The 20334-nt window shown below is 44.6% G+C and overlaps 2 protein-coding genes across 3 annotated transcripts; both read right to left on the reverse strand.

Annotated features, from left to right (window-relative positions):
- Window positions 1–242: 242 nt before the first annotated feature.
- yaf2 (YY1 associated factor 2) lies at window positions 243–17499 on the reverse strand. Of its 2 annotated transcripts, XM_084573745.1 has the most exons (4): window positions 17307–17496; window positions 16749–16874; window positions 5266–5421; window positions 243–4892 (listed from the first exon to the last, which is right to left on the reverse strand). In XM_084573745.1, the coding sequence occupies exons 1-4, from the start codon at window positions 17330–17332 to the stop codon at window positions 4640–4642; spliced, it is 561 nt and encodes a 186-aa protein (XP_084429871.1). In that variant the 5' UTR covers window positions 17333–17496; the 3' UTR covers window positions 243–4639. The 2 variants fall into 2 exon arrangements, with proteins under 2 accessions (XP_084429871.1, XP_084429872.1); XM_084573746.1 differs by lacking the exon at window positions 16749–16874 and having other exon boundaries at window positions 17307–17499.
- Window positions 17500–18331: 832 nt separating this feature from the next.
- zcrb1 (zinc finger CCHC-type and RNA binding motif 1) lies at window positions 18332–20320 on the reverse strand. The gene is made up of 8 exons (XM_084573302.1): window positions 20187–20320; window positions 19951–20053; window positions 19831–19859; window positions 19570–19681; window positions 19370–19477; window positions 19142–19251; window positions 18984–19059; window positions 18332–18757 (listed from the first exon to the last, which is right to left on the reverse strand). Exons 2-8 carry the CDS (start codon window positions 20032–20034, stop codon window positions 18623–18625), a joined length of 654 nt encoding a protein of 217 aa, XP_084429428.1. The 5' UTR covers window positions 20035–20053; window positions 20187–20320; the 3' UTR covers window positions 18332–18622.
- Between the last annotated feature and the right edge of the window lie 14 nt (window positions 20321–20334).

Here is a 20334-nt window from a genome sequence, read left to right on the forward strand (position 1 = left end):
AATTTTTCATTTGGGGAAACGGCAACTGATGGTCGCTTTCTTCCTTTACAGATGAAGGGCAGTCCATGATTAAAGTTTATTCTATTTACATCGTGTAAATGACTTGTTCATGTAGGAAAGAACATCTGTGCTAAAAAAAACAAAAAAAAAAGTCTTGTTATAGACTGAAGAACTGTTTTAAATGATCCCTCTGATATAAATTCAAACCCTTTCCCCCTACACACGACTTGTTCACAATACAACAAAGACTATTTTCTGATTACCTTTCGTGTTTGGATGCTTGTACTATTCGTCACTCTTTTATTTTGAAGGCGCCAACGACTAGCTTCCGGTTCTTCTCATTGTTCCGTCCGTTCAACCTGACGCGGTTGGTGCAACAGAAGCAGGAGGTCGGGACCCTGGATGGGGGAAGGGTGGGAGCGAAAGCAAACACACAGTCTGCAGCAACTCTCAATGGGTTTCACCTCTGAAAAGACCTATTCAGCGTGGCTTTAAGTGACTAGTGGTCTTTATTGAGGTGGCCACATGAGACAGACCCGGACGTCATTGCATTATCATTAAGTGTGGGAAAATAGTGCGCATGACTGTCAATAGAGCAGATTAATTGGTGTATAACTGACTGTGAGAAGTAGGTGCTCACAGCTACTGTAAACCTGTATGACCATGACCTGCAGGTTTTGGTATTCAGATCCTTCACTTAAGAAAACGTAAAAATGCTCCATTACAAGTAGAATTCTGCATGGAAAGACCTATTTAATGGTGATGCATTAGTATTAAAGAGTAACTGACTCACACTACATGACAGTGAATTAGTAATGCTGATGAGTCAATGTGAAAGCAATGTGTTATTGTTGTAGCTGGAGCTGTAGGTGGAGCTAGTTGGAACTATCAAGTTTAATAAACAGACTGAGCAAATATAAAGCTGACACAATTATAAGGGGAAAAGTTCTGAAATACAAATAGGTTTTCAGTTGTGTGACAAGATTTACGCCCCGGGAAACCACCTTGTAGTTGTTTGGACTGGAATTAGCACATGAAATGTCTTTGCCTGGGGCTCCTGAGAACCTAAGATCACCGCTGCTTGCGAGGCAACTGGATTCTCAAGATGGATTCCCCCCAAGATCACCAGTGGTAGCTGTTGGGGGGGGATTTTCATCAAATTTTGGTTAATTAAACATTAACTTAGATACTGTAATCAGTCACTTTGCACCACTGGTTCACACAATTCTCAAATTAAAAGTTTTGGTGCATAATGTAAACTTATTCACTATCTGCTGGATGAACCCTGAACCTGTATATCCCGTATTGTAAGTAAGATTGCGCTACTACTACTACTACTACTACTACACACACAATTCAGAGAAAGACAAACGTGCACCTGCATGGAGAAGAAAAATGACTTCTTTTTTTTTTTGTTTGAATTTTGTAATTTTCTTATTCAGACATGTAATAAACAAGTTCACACATTTTAAAACAAATGGGCATGGAAAAGCAAAAAAAAAAAAAAACAACAAAAAAAACCCTAAACTATATCAGTAAGTGACATTAACACGTTTTAAGTGTCTTTCAAATCCAAACAGTTCTCCTCGAGTTCACACAACTAGTCCCAGCTAGAGTAGTGAGTTTAAGAGAAAACGCCCCAGACACGTTAAAGAATACTAACAAACTAAGAGACATAGCGCGTCCCACAATATATCAAGACCATAATATTATCATGCCATGACAGTTCTCATGAAGTGTGCTAAAATGTTAAGTAAAAATCTCGACAGTAACACTGGTATGATGGATAATACAACCACATCAAAACATTGTAGGACAATATTTTAGAAATATCTATCTTATCTGTGTAATTATTCTACAGGGTTTTTATAAGTTATCGTGTAGTTAGGTTGATCTATAGTTGCTCTGCTGCGAGTTTAAAGTACTCTAAAGCTCTGCTCTTTTTGCTACGTCAGTTCCAGAAGTCCGTCGCGCCGCGGGAAATCACCTATACAGTCCATAAAAGTGCGAGTCCAGAACTCTCTTTCCCGTGCGGTATCCATGAGGTGGGTGCAGAGCGGTATCGGCACCTGCTGGGTCTACCGCTGGGACCTCCAACAGATGTGGCCCCGTTTGTGCAGCACAGAACAACTAAAAGTAGAATACCGGTGTCATTTACAGCTGCAGCCTCTGTACCTTCTACACTCAGTTGACGGCGCATCAGTCAGTCGGCTTCTTTCGCCACCTCTAAGACGGCCTTCGCTCTAATAAATCCAGCTTGACGTGAGCTCTTGTTCAATAAAGTAAAAGCACGCCGAACAGAAACAGAACGGTAATGATGTGCATCTGTAAGCCTGCGGGGTTTGAAAGAGTGTGCATTCTGTGGGATTTTTGTAATAAACGGTAACCATGGTGTCATAAAGGAAGTCAGTGATTAGAATCAGGCTTTGCCTACCTCATGTAGTTACAAGGTGACAGATAATATATGACCACACTGACAGAGCTGCAGTGTTTGAAGCTGCATTAAGTGATTTTTTTTTTTCATAGCTACAGGACATAAAGATGTCAACGCAGTGAAACACTACTGTTTTTAGCACTTATGGCTAATACACCGATCAGGCATAACATTATGACCACCTTCCTACTATTGTGTAGGTCTCCCTTGTTGCCTCTAAAACAGTTGTGACTCATCAGAGAATGGACACGGGACCTTCTGAGGGTGTCCTGTGGTGTTTCTCAACAGAATGTTGTTAGTGGGGGGGGGTCCTTAGTGGGTGTTGTTAGTAGTTCTGTGGATCAGGCTTGTTCCAGTGCATCCCAGCAGATGCTTGATCAGTTTGGGATCTAGTGAATTTGGAGGCCAGGTCAACACCTTGTGCTGTTTTCATGTTTTTTTTTTTTTTTTGTTGTTCCTAAACTGTTGTTGCGTGTGTGCCTGTGTCAGGTTGCATCCTGCTGGGGATGGCTGCTGCCACCAAGGAGTGTCATTGCTATGGGGTGGGGTTGCCTGGTCTGGTCTAGGTGGGTGGTACATGTCTAAGTAACATCCACATGAATGCCAGATCCATAAGTTTCCCAGCAGAACGTTGTATTGTCACAAGATGGTCAATGTTATTTACTTCTCCTGTCAGTGGTTATAATGTTGTGGCTGATCGGTGTATGTTAGCAAATTATCTTGCAGACCGACATAGGCTTTCTATTAGACTGCTGTATTTGGCCTTCTGAGCTTGCGTGAATGAATACCCGTGAGACTACTGAGAGCATGGGAGAATCCATTTAGCCAGCTGTGTTTTGACCACTCGGTGTCCTGAGAGGAACTACTGGCAGCTAGGTGCATATTTTAGATGTGACCATGGTTTACGGTACCAACAACAGGCAGCGACTGTTTATTCAAAACCAACAATGGCGGAACCTAAAGAGTGTGCCTATGTATTCATTTAAACGTCAAAAACAGAACTGAAGGTTTTTCTGGATGATTTAATTTCATGCGCAAAGATGTGAACACGAATATCATCAATCTATTATCTGTGATTTGTTCTATGATAAGCTTGCAGCTCTTATCTGCTGCTATTTGGGGGCTCCATAGTCGGCCAATGAGAGAGAGTCCGGAAACCAAATAATTTAAAAGGTATGTATCACTGCAGCATATTTGAATCTCTGTAGAAATGTTTTCAATTACATTAAGAGGAAGTTAAAAAATCACTTAATGCACATGTAGGTCCATGGTAGTTGTTGCAATACTACGCAAGTTAGAAAAACAAGCAACTGATTGTATTTGCAACTTATCTGACTGTGACGGACACTTGATTTCACTACAAAATCGCACTGTGCATTCCCACCAGGTGCCTTTCCGCGCACGTAACAATCACACTTACTAACTGACCTGCTCCGAACGTTATGCAAAAAACACCAAATGGTGTCAGGAGGAGGAGGAGGAGGAGTACAGTCGCAGCGCTGTGTTTAAAGAGTCACTCTACAGCAGAGGCAGTTCAGGAGGGAAAAACGAGTGTCAACGTCCGGAGAACACTGTCAGGTTGAGGGTTCAGTGTCTGGGAGTTCAGGTTGATAACGGGTGGGTAAAGGCTCCGGGGCAGAGGCAGAAAATTCCACACGGGGGAAGGATAGGTCCCTCTGCCAGCCGCTGAAGACGATGGTAGCAGAGGTGGGGCTGCACATTTCACTGAACAGAAACGTTGTGTTGGGAAAGAAACATGATTGGTGCATCTGAGGTCTATCGTGAAGCGACAGGATCCAGCACTCTGTCCACAGTTTGTCCACGACTTTGCTTAGACATATTTCTCAGGACGGTTCTGAAGGAGTCTCTCGTCAGAACCAAACTGTCTGTGAGTAAATATTCTAGCAGCGCGCTTTGGACAGTGTGTGTGGCATCCTCCAAGGTAAAATGCAGATTACTAAAAACAAAAAAAGAAGGGTTTCATATTGCTTCCTAAAGGCAGAACTCCACTGGTGTGGGAAAATCTTACAACTGATTAATCTGATATGTTGGCAAAAGAAATTCCTGCTGAGAGATCCGGAGATGAGAAAGCAAGAGAAGGCTCTGGTCCTTATTGTGCGGCTCTAAAGTAGAGGCGGGATGCTCCTAATGACCTGTGGGGTTTTGCAGATGACACGTGGGCGGAGGCCGGGAGGGGGCGCTGACTCAGTGGGACTCTCCGTTGACCGAGCTGCCCTCTCCTCGGGGCGAGGAGGAGCGGGACAGGCCCTTCTCTGTGTTTTCCGAGCTGGAGCCGTTCTGGCTGTGGTGGTCGGCCGACGACGCGGAGCTGGAGGAGGTCGCCGAGGTGGACGCGGGCTTGGCCTTCTCCTTGAAGTCCGTTATGATCACCGTCAGGTCGCCGACCGTCACCTCCAGGTGCTGGGCGCTGCTCCGGTCGATGTTTTTTAATCTCGGTCTGACGTGGGAAAAGGACAGAAAAGATGAGTGTCTTAGACTATTTTCTAATCCTGCAAGGTTTTGTAGTAATCAGTCTTTTAGTTGCATTAAACAAAATGCCAAATACCATCTTTGATTCGATTTGATTTACTCGCAGTGAAATGCTTCTTCTCTAAAATATCAGCGAGAACTCAAAAGCGCATCCCCCCTGCTGTTGCTTTGAAATGTATTTCTGGTATTTCCTGCTCCCTTCACATGAATCGCCCTGTGATATACGACAGCCTAACTCCAGGTGGCAACATAAACACCATCTATAGTTTCTAGTGTTTACTCATGCATCGCTCTAATAACTGATTCCTGTTGATCTCTCAGTCTGGTGTCGGCGTGTTTACCTCATCTTCTTGTGACTGTTCTTCTTGAGCGCCGGCTCTCTGTCGCTCTTCTCCCTCTCTACTCGCTCCTTCTTATCTTTTTTGGGCTGCGAGGGCAACACAAACTGCTGCGTTACCTGCTGCTGCGAGACGAGCTGGGAGACGGGACGAGGCTTCCTGGGAGATGGAGGAGGAGAGAGAGAGAGAGAGAGAGAGAGAGAGAGAGAGAGAGAGAGAGAGATAAAGGGGGGAGATTAATGAAAGGGAAAATCACAGTGAGCACATGGCTTCATGCTAGCCCGCCGCCGTAATCAAGAGCCAATGATCGCTGCCTGTGCTGGTTAGGGTGAACCCGCTGAAGTGTTCTTAACGCCGGCGGCGAGTGGGAAGCGCACACAGAGCGAAAGCCAGGATTCAGCCATCTGTGAGATATGTCGTATACCTGCACAGGCTTGTTTGAGCGCTCGCAAGGATACACTCCAACAAGATGAGATCTGTTTTGGCGAACGCGAAGATGCAGTGTGAATTACAAGTGTGCTAAACATACATAATTCAGAATACATTGCTGGTATGTATATACCGTTTGCTGCTTCTCTAACATGAATACGATGAAAGAGCACCACAAGTCTTTTCCCTTTCTTCTTGCGTGCAGCATGAAATATGTTAATCCGCTGTATTATTAATACGATAGGAGTCTTTGCAGGACTATGCCAGTCTAAGGCCCAGTATACCATCCATTTGTTTTTATTTGCGGTTTGTTTTGCAGTCGTGTTTTAACCTTTGCTTTGCCATGTGGTGTATGCCAAGGCTATCGAAGCGGGTCAGGGTAGCAAGGTATACGCCGATCAGGCATAAAAAAAATATAAAAAACAGCGCACGTTGTTGACCGGGCCTCCGAATTCACTAGTCGACTCTGCGGTATGGTCACTGCGCCTAGTCCCACATAGCAGGCCTTTCAGAAGTCTCTAGAAGTAGGTGATTTATTTATTTTTTTTCTCCCATGAAGGAGGTCTCGCAGGTGCGGTTCCTGCAGCTGGAATGTGCACAAGCTTCCCTACAGCAGCCAGCGAGTTCCTGCAATTGTGAGAGGACTCTTGTTTCCTTTAACCCCCCTGGCCAGGGTGTAAACACCAGACACTTCTTTATACAAGAAGCAGTCGAGGCAAGTGATCCATCCAAGATCATTGTCATGCTTGTCCATTCTGCTAAAAGTGTAGAGATACTTTTAACTGCTTTACTTTGTAAGAACTGGACGCCTTCCAACAGAACAACCGCTCAGCGGTTTGTTCTTGACGGCACACAAAACCTGTTTACTGGAGGTAACGTCACGCTGAGAAGCGAGGATGAACTGGTTCAGCTAATTGCTAAACGTAGCCCGAATATCAAATATAACGATATACAGAACAATGGTTAACTGCATGTTCTTCCTCAGTCACATCTCCATTATCCCTGGGTGTCTGCGGTCTCCAAAAATGATGCATTATGCAACCGCCTTGGCGACGGTTTGCACGGACGAGGGCTGTCATCGTATTTCTGTGCAAGGCTGTGTGCGTGCGCGAGTGTGTGTGTGTGAGTGTGCTGTGGGGCTGGCAAGAGCTCTAGCTGAGAGGCAAGTGTGTCGAAAAGGCCATCTGTTCAGGCGGTCCCCACATCTAGTGCCTTATTTTGTATGCGCGCAAAACACATTTATACACAGACGCTGCTACATGTATGAGCGCGTACACCGCAAAGACGCGCGCGAATCAAAAGAGGGTCTGCAGGAAAACACGTGTGGTGTAAAACAATGGAAATCGCCGGACGCCACGTCCACGCCGCCGAGGTACATATGTGCACATGACTGCACACGTGGACGCACGCACACGGCAGATGCAAGCACGAGGGGAACGCGGCGTTTTCTGAGACCTCATCTGCGGTTGCAATCGGAGCTAAAATATTAACACAACTCTCAGAGCGTATTCGTAGAACTGAACGCTCTCCAAGTCTTTACTGTGCAAAAGTTAAACTCAAGCGCACTAACCTGCGTGTGAACCCTTTGGAAAGTACCGCAATTACGCAACATTTGCCTCCATACGCCTCTATGACAAATGTCCCTTTTGCACTTGGCTAATGCAATTAGAAGGGTGTCGCACAGTCCAGGTACACGGCGTACAAATGTGCCGGAGCGAACAGAATCCATCCACAGAATTAGTCTGGACAGGTGTTGCCGCGTTTTTTGCCAAAATGGCCCATTTAGTTTAATTTAAAGGCTTCTCCTCGTCTTCTGCACAGAAATCTATAAAGTGAGCTTCTTGGTCCGCTGTCTTGTTCTGAGGGCACAACCGTTGTTTAACAGTTCTGGGATGACCTAAATTGTGGCCCAGCTTCAAAGAGTCTCCTTTTTTTTTCTTTTTTTTTTTTGGTGAGTTATCGCTGCCTTCACAGAACTTGCAGTGATGCTAGCGAGGCTAGAGTGAAATGCAAATGGGTCTCTTGGCCTACATAACTGTCTGATAGGGAGGAGATGCAGAGATCCTCTAATATGTCTGTCTTGTCAGCAAGATGCTGCAGAAGTGCTGACGCCTTTCTTAAATAAAGGCAGAGGCCTCTCGGAGTCCTCTGTTCTCAGATCGAGTAATTTGCAGCTCCGCTTGACATCTTTTAGCTCAATATTCCTCCAAAAGCAGCTAAGCGGCGTCCGCTGGGCTGAATTTACAGACGCTCGCGTGCACACGATGGCGACGACCGTCACGGAGGAATCGTCTGTCCTGCGCTCGGACCGGGACAAAGCTTTCACACGTACAAAAAACTAAAGAAGAGCTTCACTGGCTGCCTCGTTCATAGCCTGCTTCTCTTTGTGTTTGATGAATTAACTCCAGGATGTCTTTCTGTGATTGTTTCGTATAATAAATGAACTTCTACTGTCTCATTAATGCAGCAAACGAGAGCGAGTTTGCTTGAATTACAATCAAGAAAGTGTCACCTGAGGCTAATAAGGATTTTCCTTGGCTGTGCCTGAAACCGAGTGCGGGCCAACTGCGAGCATATTTTGTGCATCCAATCTTTCTCCATGAATTACAGCGAGGTTGAAGCTCATTAATAGAGCCAGCTCAATAACTCGGGAGGTGAAAGATGAGACAGACGAGCTAATATTTTGGTAAAGGCAAAGCAGCAGGTCTAAACAGAGCTGCCTTTGTTAACCCAATAAAACGGTGTTTATCTCGGCACTCAGGCCTCCACTACTGGCCTCTGTTTGGACGGGGAGCATGCGCTGATGTGTGTGCGCGCGCGCGTTTATTGATTTTTATAAGAATTTCTGCACCTAATGTAACGGCCTATTCTTTCTGACACTGATACCGCATGTTGGAGCCGTTGTTTCAGTCGATATTTGCTCCATTTACGCCGTCCATTCCACATCGGCTAATGGAGTCCCACACTGGGAAATTAGGATGTTATGAGCAGGGCTTAAATACAGCGAATTGTATTCCCTTCAAACTAGAGACAAAAGAAAACAATGGCTACTATAACAATGCACAGAATGTGATCAGGAAAACGGTCTGCCTAATGAGCATTACTGCATGGCACAACCAGTTAGCTGGTCTGTAATATCAATCCTTTTTTATGCCCCAGTTTTATTAGCTAGGATCATATGATCCTTGTAAAAATTTCAAGAGCACATGTGCAAGAGCATGCTCCATTTTCGTTTAGATTAAACTAATGAGCATGAACCACTCCAGCCTGAAATGCTATGCTTTAGTCGCAAGCTGAAGCCCAAACTTGCTTCATCCTGTAAAATGGTGGCTGGAAAAAAAACTGTTCTGGCAGGGGAACTCTGGCTGACCCCTTCTTCTATATCTATCTCACTCCCCTGCCCTTTCGTACTCCCCTCCCTTCTTCTTATGCACCCGCTGACCTCACCCTCTTCCACCGCTGGCCTGCGCTTGAAAACGGTGATTAAATTTTAGACACACGAAGGCAGCAAGAAAACAACTCCTCCGGTGCTACTATGAATCACTGCGAATAAGTAACTGACACGGATGGTGTGCTGGAGCCAGAATCTGATGATTGACAACTTTTAAAAAGTGTCCAGTTTGCTGAAACACTCCCCAGAGGTTTACACCCCATACGAGCGTATCATCATGAATCTAAAAAAGAAACGTTAAATATAGGGCTGCAATTTCAAAATTTCATGTGATTTATGTTTACAATCAATAGAACTGTCTAAAAAAAAAAAAAAGCTGAAATGTCTGTCAGTTATCAGTTTCTACAGACCAAGCTGACAGCCACAACACTAAAATCATTGAATTGTCGTAGAATGTTATTTACTTCTCCTGTCAATGTTCTGCAGGGAAACTTTTGGACCTGGCATTTGTGTGGATGTTACTTAGACATGTACCACCCACCTAGACCAGACCAGACACCTCCACCCCATAGTCAATGGGTGCAGGATGTAGCCTGACACAGGCACACACACAAAAACAGTTTAGGAACAATTCAAAAAACATGAAGAACAGCAGAAGGTGTTGACCTGGCCTCCAAATTCACTAGCTCCCAAACTGATCAAGTATCTGTGGGATGATCCACATAGGCCCCTCCCCTCAACCCATAGGACCCAAAGGTCCCCACTAACAACATACTGTTGCCAGACACCACAGGACACCCTCAGAAGACCCATGTCCATTCTCTGATGAGTCGCAACTGTTTGGGAGGCACAAGGGAGACCTACACAATATTAGGAAGGTGGTCATAATGTTAGGCCTGATCGGTGTTCGATGTGTTGACCATACATTAGGTTTACCATGGTCACATAATGACATATAATCTGTATAATCTTAAACATTCACTTTACTGCTTCATTCAATTTAAGAAAACATCCTGTTCTCTGATGCTGTTGCTCCGTCATTATTGATTAATTTGTGCCTTATTATATTAAATAACTCTTGAATCTAACTATTCAACTGTTTATAAAAAAAAATCCCCTTGCTGGCTTCCATCAAAAATCATCCAAACATATTTTACTGACACTAATGCTCATATTAGAGAGGCTGAAACCAGCAAAATAGTTAAAATCCAATTGTTTCAAACCAGTTTGTGGTGATTTTCTGGTCTGACCGCAATTTTCATGTAACTGAGATATTTAGATATTTCAGTTTTACATATATAGCGCCAATAACAATAAAAAATTGTCTCGCTTTACAACATCCGGTCTGAAGCCCGGCCTGAAACCCCCAGAGCGAGCCTGAAGGCGATGATGGCAAGGAAAAACTCCCGTAAATAAACACTTAATACTCAAGTTTAGCTGAAACTTACAGCCACGGCTATTATTGCCAGCGCGAAGACGTAAAAACCAAGCATCTTACTTCGAAACCGAGGACAATCTTTATTCAAAGGATTCATGGTCTATACAGCGTAGTCATTAAAAGGAAGCCCTGGTCATTATTCCAAGCACTTGCTGTACTGAAACGTTGAATGGGTAATGAATTGCATCTAAAACATAGCACGGCGGAATACTGCAGATGTTTGGGCTGCGTGCGATCGTTTATCGGGTACATTGTGTGATGAGCAAACAGCCCAAAGGACAGCTGATGGACTGCAAATAAGCGCCGGAGCGTGCTGCTATAAACAAACCTCATCTCACTGCTCTGTGATGATTGTAAGATCATTGTGAAATAGCTCATTTTATGCCCTGTTGAACACCCACAATCCAGGTGTAAGTGTGTGTGCGTGCGTCAGGATTTCTATCAGCAGGTTGTATGCTGCTCTGGGAGCTCCTCCAACCCGATGATTAATGTCTTTCCCTGCCTGTACATGCTACCGCTCTGTGTGAGTGTGTAACACTGAGAGAAGGAGAGAGGGAGAGAGAGGGAGAGAGAGAGGGGGGAAAGAGAGACAGATGGCTCTCCATGTCCTGTGGTTTATGACACCTTCTGCAGCCCGCTAGCCGCGCTATGCTACCTTCTCCTCTCACACAAACGCCCGCCTGCTCGAGCACACACGGAGCAGTATGTCATGCATCAGTATCACCGCAGTAATTACAGGCTTATCGCACAGCCATAATCTTGAGCCACTGTGACGTGATGGCAGCCAGCCTCATTGTCCGCGGTGTGCGCTCGGCGTTTGTGTGCTCCGTGAGCGCTAATACCAGTAACCCACACAACTGATCCAACGGTATCACTTATCAGAGGGTTTAATCGCCGAAATGGAATGACGGGGCATTGATTGCCGCTTCAAATGTGAGGCATTACGATTGCATTAAAGCTTCGGCCTCATGTAAACAACGGCTCATAATCATTGCATCAGTCGCCACGTGTCCGTCCGCAACCGTGTGCAGAAAGGAAACGAAAGACTTGATTACTTCAACCTGGGTAACAAATGACATGCACAAGCAGCTTTGCTAGCGGCTGTGGTGTGGTTCCTGGTGGCCCGCACCCACAGAAGTCACACTGTTATTTGAGCAATTTGTGACAATTCCCTTTGTCCGGCAGCGCAACCGGGTCTTCATGAGCCGGCAATTTAGGTGAGGCCCAGAGGAGGCAATGTCTGATGGGAAAATAGTATTCAGTGAAGTTGTGCTTCCGGAGGAATGGTTAGAAAACAAGACTTTCAAGTTGTTCAGGTCAGCCAGGATCAACCTCAGCTAATGAGTACGTCCGCATGCCCAGTGGAAACCAATGGTCAACCGTGCTTAAACCACGCATCCAAACAGAGACAGGCTACGTCCCACGTGAACGTTTTCTATTTAAAAGCGAAGGTGCTGCTCGCTGGTAGTTGCAGGTTTTGTGGGAAATGCACTCTAGCAATAACAAACCAGCAAAATTGGGATAAACGGTGTTAAATTAACATTTTTTCCAGAAAAGGAGGATGGTTATGCGCCTGATATTGAAGAAAAATAGGCAATCCCGGACTGGTCTGAGGCTACACTGCGCCTGAAACCTTTCTGTCAGAACTAGCATCAACAATCTGATATCAGACCACACCTGCCAGCCTTCGCTCCCCACATGCTTCAGTGGGTTTTGGTGGTGGCCCACGCCCCTGTCGCTGGTTCACTGCTATTCCTTCCTTTTGACCGTTTTAGACAGGTACTGACCGCTGCGGACCGGGAACATCCCCGAAAGAGCTGCAGTTTTCAAGATGCTCTGTGACCCGGTTGTCTTGCCATCACAATTTGGCCCTTGTCAGAGTCGCTCAAATCCTTCCACTTGTCCGTTTTCCTCAAATCTGAGGACAAAATTCTCATTTGCTGCCTGATACAGCATATCCCACCAACTGACATGTGCCACGATAACAAGATAATCTGTGTCACTCACTTCACCTCTCAGTGTTCATAATGGCATGGCTCATGCGTGTAGATTCTAACATAGTCCTTAATAGAGGCGTAGGTACTGGGTATCAAACTGTTGTCTTTTTATCAAGTATTCATCTCCTGTATAAGTAGAAGTATAAATGTGTACCCACGCAATGGAATAAAACATAGATTGAAGCTAATTTACACTTTGCACTGCTCTTTTCAGATCACACTTTCCAAAGGAAGCCCTTTTCACGTACAAAAAAATCAAACTTTTCTATTGCGACTGCACATTTTTGTCAATGCAGCTATACTGAAAAGTCAGAAAAATAAGATGATAAAAACATTCCTTTTGTGGATTAGTGATTTTAACCCCAAATACCAGAACCGAGCGTGCACTGCAGCGACAGACTTTTTCTGTGCATGCATGACTCACAAGCTCTGGTTTCGGTTGATATACATTATAAATGTCAGACCATCAATCTGTTTCACTGGCTGAATTCATGAAGTTCAGGCAAAAAAAAAATAAAAATAAAAAATGCATACATTTGGTAAGAGATATGTGCATTTGAATCATACTTAATTCTAGCAGAGCTAGAACGACGTGTTGATTTGCTGATGTCTGTATCACTTTAAACTGTTTATCTCAGAATTTCTGGACTATTGGTCAAAACGAAACATGTGTAGACTATTTTGGAAATGTGAAGAAAATATTAGTCACTATTTTCTGGAGAAAATTGTCAGTGGAGACAATAACTGGCGGACTGGGCATTGGTTTAATAGGCAAAATGTTAGCTTCCTGCAGTAAAGTCAAATTGAAAGCTACATTTTTACAGCAGGTGAGCCAAACGCACTTGAGCCAAATGCGCAGCCCCATTTTTAGTGTGTGTGTAATGCACATGAACTGTGAGGGTGAGCTTTTTGCGGGGGAAGATAAAAACAACGTCTAAACCGCCGAACGCTGACAGGTTCCCAGCCAGCCGCGGCGGCTTGTGCTTGTTTAGGTAGAGCTGAAGAAAAACCTGCACATCAGTCATTCTGTCACAGAGAGAGACGCCCTAGGTTAAGTTCAACTCCTGGGGAGAGAGAGAGAGAGAGGGAGAGAGGGAGGGAGGGAGACGCAGAGAGAGGGCAAACACCAATCACCGAAAGATAGAAGAGATAGCGGCAGAGAGAGGGTGTATGCAAACAAGAGAGAACTAATAGGGACACGATCAAGCTGACTGTCCCGACCTGCCGAGATATAATGCTGCCAAACAGGCTCCTGAACGCAGAGAGCAGAGTGTTTCCCCGGTGGGTCTAACTTGTCAGAGCTCAGCTCGGTGAGCAGATGCAGGTGGTGTAGACACCAGAGAAGGTCACACACGGCTCTATTATTCCCAACAGAGATTGGCTAAGGACAGGGTTGAGGTTTAACAGCTGTCTGTCAGCGCCACTTCACATGATATTTTCAGCTTCTACTCCAAACACCAGACTTTAATCATTATGAACAAGTCATAAAAGGTGACCCGAGAGGCCTACGGTGGCTCGCTAAAGGACGCTCTTGCCTGAGCACTTCAGCTGATGCAGGAATCAAACTTGTGACCTTGCACTTCACTTATCAAACAGCCTTTCACGCCCCTGCACCCCGACTTCCATCCATCACGCCAGCCTTCAAAGGCTGGGACTGAGCCCAAAGAGTCGCAGGAAGATAAAATGTCTCTCCTGCTTTTGCTCGAGCAAAGTCTTAAAGTAATGAGAGTGCATGATATGTTGTGATCCCAAAGCTCCTCTAAGAACGCTTTAATTAAATACTGTAAGTCAGCAGCTTGCAGTAGAAGAGCAACATATTTTTCCATATTAAGCTGCACAAATGACTGCAGCGAGAGTGCACCGTCTCTCAAAATTGGGGCATAAAGAGAATATTAAAACAAGACTTTATGTCTGCGCTTTGCCAATACAAAAACCCCACTTTTGTTTCTCGAAATTCGTCTCGTTTCTTCAAATGCATGTTTGCGAGTCGCTAACGGAATTAGCAGAACATCAGGCCGTTCCCACTCTGTCAAACTGTCTCCACGTACTCTACCTCCTCCGATAAGCTGGTCCAATTCCGCTGATATATCCCCGTCCGCGGTCAAACTCGCGGCAGGCTTTCAATCAGCTCGTCGGCTTTGGGGCCCCTGCAGTAGATCATCTCTCCGCATCTCGGGGATCTCGGCGGCAAGGTCTGCTAAACCTCGCTTCCTTCATGAAACATTCATCTTTATCTCTTGACTGCTATCTACATGCAAACACTCTGCATCCTGAATTATTTCTTTGCCTCGTCCTCTTTTTTTTCCCCCGCCAAGTATCCCACTCGCAGGACGACACAGATTCTGCTGGGCAAAGTGACATTTCCAGTGCTAAGTTAGCACTCTTTAAGTACGATAAGCTGATTTAAGCCACTTCCACAAAACCCACACTGGCTGTGACCTTCAGGCTGTGGAACCACTTCCTCTAACCGCTGGACACTCCACGCCTGTGTCGAGCATTAATTCATTACTTTCCAGAAATAGCTCAGTCACGCTTGTTTAGTAATCAGCGAGGGAATTCGCCATGCCCCACATTTATATTCCGCATGTTGTTTGCCCTTTAGCACCTTCGGCTTGCTCGCCGAGAAATCCACTTGTCCGTTGTGTTTGGTCATTAACAGCTGCGACCACCTGTGAGGCCATTTTGCTGCAGTATTTAGCCCGCGTTTGATGCTCCGTTTGTGTTTCCGAAAGAGCACGACAGCGCCGCAGTTGAGAAGAGGTTATTAGCATTAATTAAGTAAGACCTTCTCACTGACGTTTTCTAAATTTGTCGCCCGAGTGTCAGGGGTCTAAGTGAGGAATTCTCGCTCTTGTGTCTTTGCCAACTTCCCCCGAAAAAAAAAAAAAGTGTCCAGATGGGAAAGACAAAGGACGCCTCAGCTTTTTGGTGACACGAGGATTTGGACACTTTCTTGGCAAAGCCGCGGGGCCGTTTGTTACGACGGAAGCGAACCAGAGTCGATGAAGTGCCCTCTCAAACAATCAGCTGCAATAAGCTGGGCCCGGTGATAGCGGCGCGCCTGCCGCTCCGTCTCTCCAGGCGTGCCGCGACCCCGCACAAGAGGGTGTGTTTATGGGTGTGCGCATTGAGAACGTGCGCACAAGTATGTATGCGGTCATGTGCAAAATTTGCATGTCGAGTGTATGTGTGTCTCCCAATGACAGCAGGCTGATTAAGCTGTTGCATAGTAATGAGCTATGGCTGTCTGTCTGGCAGCTGCTCTGACAACCTCTTTTCACAACTAGCCCTCCCACACGAGCACAAGTACACACACACACACACGCGCGCACACAGGGAATAAACATGCATGTGTGCACACCACCACAAAAAAAACAAAAAACACAATTCTTAATAAGCATGAAAGTTGACAAATGCACTGATCCGACGTTTTTGTTGTTGTTTAATCGCTGGGAAAACAGGAGAGGATAATTAGTGATGCATTAAAGAGGGAGCTCGTGTAACAACACACACACACATGCGCTTCCTATGGCCATACAGCAAATGGCTGCACTTCCTCTCCTTCACCCTTTGTTGTGTTTTCCTCCTGATAATGACTGCCACTCAGGAATAACAGTCATTTCCTGCTTCGAATCACTGATGTCAGGGGAAATATAAGAGGGCACGGTGTATGTATGTGTGTGTGTGTGTGTACCTTCATCTAGTTGTACGCTTGAGTACCTGTGTACGTACGTGTGTGTGTGTGTGTGTGTGTGTGTGTGAGTGAGGTCATGTGCATGCCTATAAGAGGCGCCCCACATCTATTACAAATATCTCCGGGGCAACAAGATGGATGTGTGCGCTTAAAAGGGCGAGCCATCCTTCTTCCTCATTTCACCGAGGTCAGTGTCAACACCCGGGCAAGAACATGGAGACTAATGCACTGCTTAGAGGAGATATATCCACACACAAACATAGATGCAATTAGTGGTAAGACAACTGGAAGATGAGAAGTAGCCACGTTTGTTTATGTTTACTGTGTGAAATGAATAGAGGATAGAAACATTGGAAATACACCGTCCTCCTAATGTATTCTCTAATGGTGCAAATACACAGCTTGCTTAAAGGGAAAAGGTGATGGTGAGTTAACTGCCCCTCGGTCCCCAAGGGACCTCTCCCCCTCCCCTCCTCCTCCATTGGGGCCCGCTAAAGCAAAAAAGACATGAACGGTAATGTATATCCATCGCCTTACCTTGTTGATGTCCCCTTCCTGACATCACACATCATGCACTTAAAAGCCTCTGCCGTGTTCTTGTACGTGCACACGCTGCAGTCCCAAAACCCCTCGTCGGAGGAGGGCTTCGGTTGACGCTTCGGCCTTTTAAGACAATAAATGGCAAAAAAACAAAAAGAGGGAGAGAGAGTTAAAGATGAAAAGGTGTAGTGGTGTGGGAGAGGAGAGGAAACGGGGCAGGAGGGACTCCGGCTCTCGTCCGCGAAGGCTATCGATAGCAAACATCTGGGTATAGGATTTAGGAAATCATCTGCGAGCGCGCTGTGATCCGACACTGTAATTGGCGATGAGGTTTTAACACCCGCGCGCGCACAGATCGCACGCACACACACAGAGAGAGAGACACACACACACATGCATACAGCGAGAGAGAGAGAAGAGCGAGCAAGCGAGCGAGCGAGCGGGGGAGAGACCGTAGAGAAAACCCATTTTCTTCCCCCCACCGTGCGTTTCGCCGATGTCCGCTCCCCCCCGCTTCTATCTTAAATATCCAACGCGCACTAACTCGGTCCTTACCTTGTGGGACTCCTCTTGTCGCCCATGCCAGACCAGGGTTTACGTGGAGGCGCTGAGACGAGCACAAGTCTTGTTATTTCAAATAATCTTAGCAAAGAAGCGATGCGCCTGTGCCGCTCGGCTTCCAGCTGTCGTGGAAACTCCGCTTGGGAAATGCTCACGTGACTCGCCGTGGCCAATCAGAGGCCGAGTTACTTCCCGAGGCTGACATTCCTCTTGATGAATCAATGCCGCCTTCACGTACCCGCTGTAAGCTCCGATTTTTGTGTATTTAGGGGTAATACAAACGTTACATTGGTTATGAAAAATACATATATATATTTTTTTTTAATATTTTGACTTTCTTTTTGAGTGTAACAAATTTGAATAATTAGACTGACAATTTGGGGACATATTTTAAAAACCCTCATATTTGCTATAAAACAATAATGAAAACGGAGTTTTAAAAATTAATATTAACCTGTGGTGCATCAAACACATCCGACTTATTGTCTTAGTTTTCATAACTGTCTGCTTCTATAAGAGTGAGGTGTTTCATATTATTTCAAGCGGCCATCGTTATCCAGTGTTTTCAATTTCCGGTCGCGCTTAAATGCAACAAAACCCCACAGTAACCAACGTTCAGCGTCTTCAGCAATGGGGATGCCGCTCAAATCCGATCAGTGTACCGCGAATCCTTTCAAATCCCCGCATCCTCGCATTTTGCTCGCAGACTGCAGAAATGCCTAAGCAGTTTATGTCCCATGCGCTCAAAACATCGAGGAAATCCCTCGCTTTATGTGCGTGCTGACGCAAGCGGGCATCAGAAAACCCACATTTCCAAGCAAACAGACGAGACAGACAGGGGTTCCCAAGCCTTCTCATATCAAGGTCCCTCCATTAGCTCCCAAGGACAGGATTTTACCACAGGGAAACCCCAACTGCAGCATTATAGCTGTTGAATATATATCCAGATTAGGATTTCAAATACGTCCATGGCTTAAGCCTTTGTAATCTATCAAATGAAGTGGAGAAAAACAGTGTCATATTTGCACTCATGTATGACATGTTGCAGACAAACAAAAGGTAAATCATGTTTTATTGAATTAAACAAAGTCCAAAACCATCTGTTCACATTTTTTTTTAATTCTTATTTTGCAGCTGGAACGAAACAAAATTTTCTTAAAAAAGCATTTTATTGACTGACATAAAACAAAAACCACACACTCATTCAACCCAAGAACTATTATACAGATGTTTAATAAGAGACATTACTGGAAAAAAAAATTAATTCCATACTCGTGAAATAAATTGTAAATGAAAGTCTGTGTAAATGATCAGTCACTGAGCTCCTCCTCATCACTGAAATATGCGCTCTTTTTGATCCTTGGTTTCTTGGAGTCTGAAGAAGTTGAAGCATCAGCACTGTCCTCTTGTCTCTTCTGTTTTTTCTCTTCCTCCATATGGGCTTGCTGGAGTGACAAAAAAGACACAAGAATTAGATCAATGCTCAAAGACAATACAATAAAAGTAAAAATGATTTTGGTTTCCAAACCTCAGCTTTCATTATTAATCTTTCTTCTCCTCTTTTTGAGTGGGCGTGTTGCATTTCAATGTATGTTGCAAGATTTTCCAAATAATTTTGTATGTGTATATTTTGTAAATGTGTATTTTACATTTACATCTCTGCACTCTTACCTGAAAAGCTATGGCTTGGCTAAGACTATCTAACGCCGGGTCTTCTCCCTCTTCTTCGCTTTCCTCCTCTTCTTCACTGAAAAGGAAAAGATGTAGAAATATGTTAAGAGGGAGTCTGTGATACAATAATCTCACAGTGTCTTCAGTAAACTACGTACACATGCTCAGGTTGTTGAGCCTTTTTCTTCTTTTTCTTTTCTTTCTTTTTTGGCGGTTCCCTCTCTCCTAGCATGTTTTTGGGGCAGGCGTAGCTCAGGTGTCCTGAATCCTGAGATTCATTTGAAAACATACATAATGGTTTGAATGCATGTTCATTCCAAAAGGACATAAGTACACTTGTAATTAAATCAACTTCATTGGACAAAAAAAGGTTAATATGCACTTACCCCACATTCATAGCATTTGGTCTTGTCTGTGTAGTTTCTCCTCCTTATAAACTCAGTTGCTCGCCCGTTGTCAACGGCGATGCTGGCTTTCACTGTCCTGCCAAACAGCTGGGGAGACAAACACATGAATGAACATCCACGAATGAATCTACAGCTTATCGCTTAGTGATTACGTGAAAACTAACATGGCACAGACTTACCTGCTTGTTGTTCACTGCTCTTACACAGTTATGAGCCGATTCTCTGTCCAGGAAGAGAACAAATGCCACTCCTTTGCTCAGCCGAGTGAATTTGTCTTTAACTATTGTAACCCTGAAATAAAACATAACTGTCATCAATACCTGAACAAGAAATCCATTATATTATTACTGATCAGTATTCAGAGATTTTAACTGACTTTGTGTTTGAGTTTCTAAGATGTATTGTATATTATATCAAATAAGGAAAAAGCCTGTACTTACTTTACTACTTTCCCATATTTCGTGAACAGCTGAAAAGACACAAAGGGTCCACAACACATTAGCACATATCTTCATAATACTGAACCATTTATCCACAATTATAGCAAAATAACAAAATACCTTGTGTAAGTCGCTGTTGGTCAGAGAGAATGGCAGGTTCGACACATACACAGTGCTTTTGCTTGGTGCCAAACCCCCACTCATACTGGAGGCATGGGACACGCTGTGAGGCAAAACAAGACACCCAAATGGTGATAAACTACACAAACAGCTACTTAGCTAGCTTAAAGTGACCACCATTAATGTGCCGTAATATATTTAACTTAACTACAAGCAGCAGTCACCATGTTACTTACCGACAAAACTTTAACCGTAAGAATACTACATAGGTTTGTTAAAAATAGCTGAATGTTGTGTATTCGTGTTTGCACGCAGCTAATATGATATTTAGCAAACAGAAACAAACGCCATGTCTGTGCGTCGCACCTTGATGACGTGTACGCA

The sequence above is a fragment of the Chelon labrosus genome (assembly GCF_963514085.1).
Source record: "Chelon labrosus genome assembly, chromosome: 23".
Taxonomy (NCBI): Eukaryota; Metazoa; Chordata; class Actinopteri; order Mugiliformes; family Mugilidae; genus Chelon; species Chelon labrosus.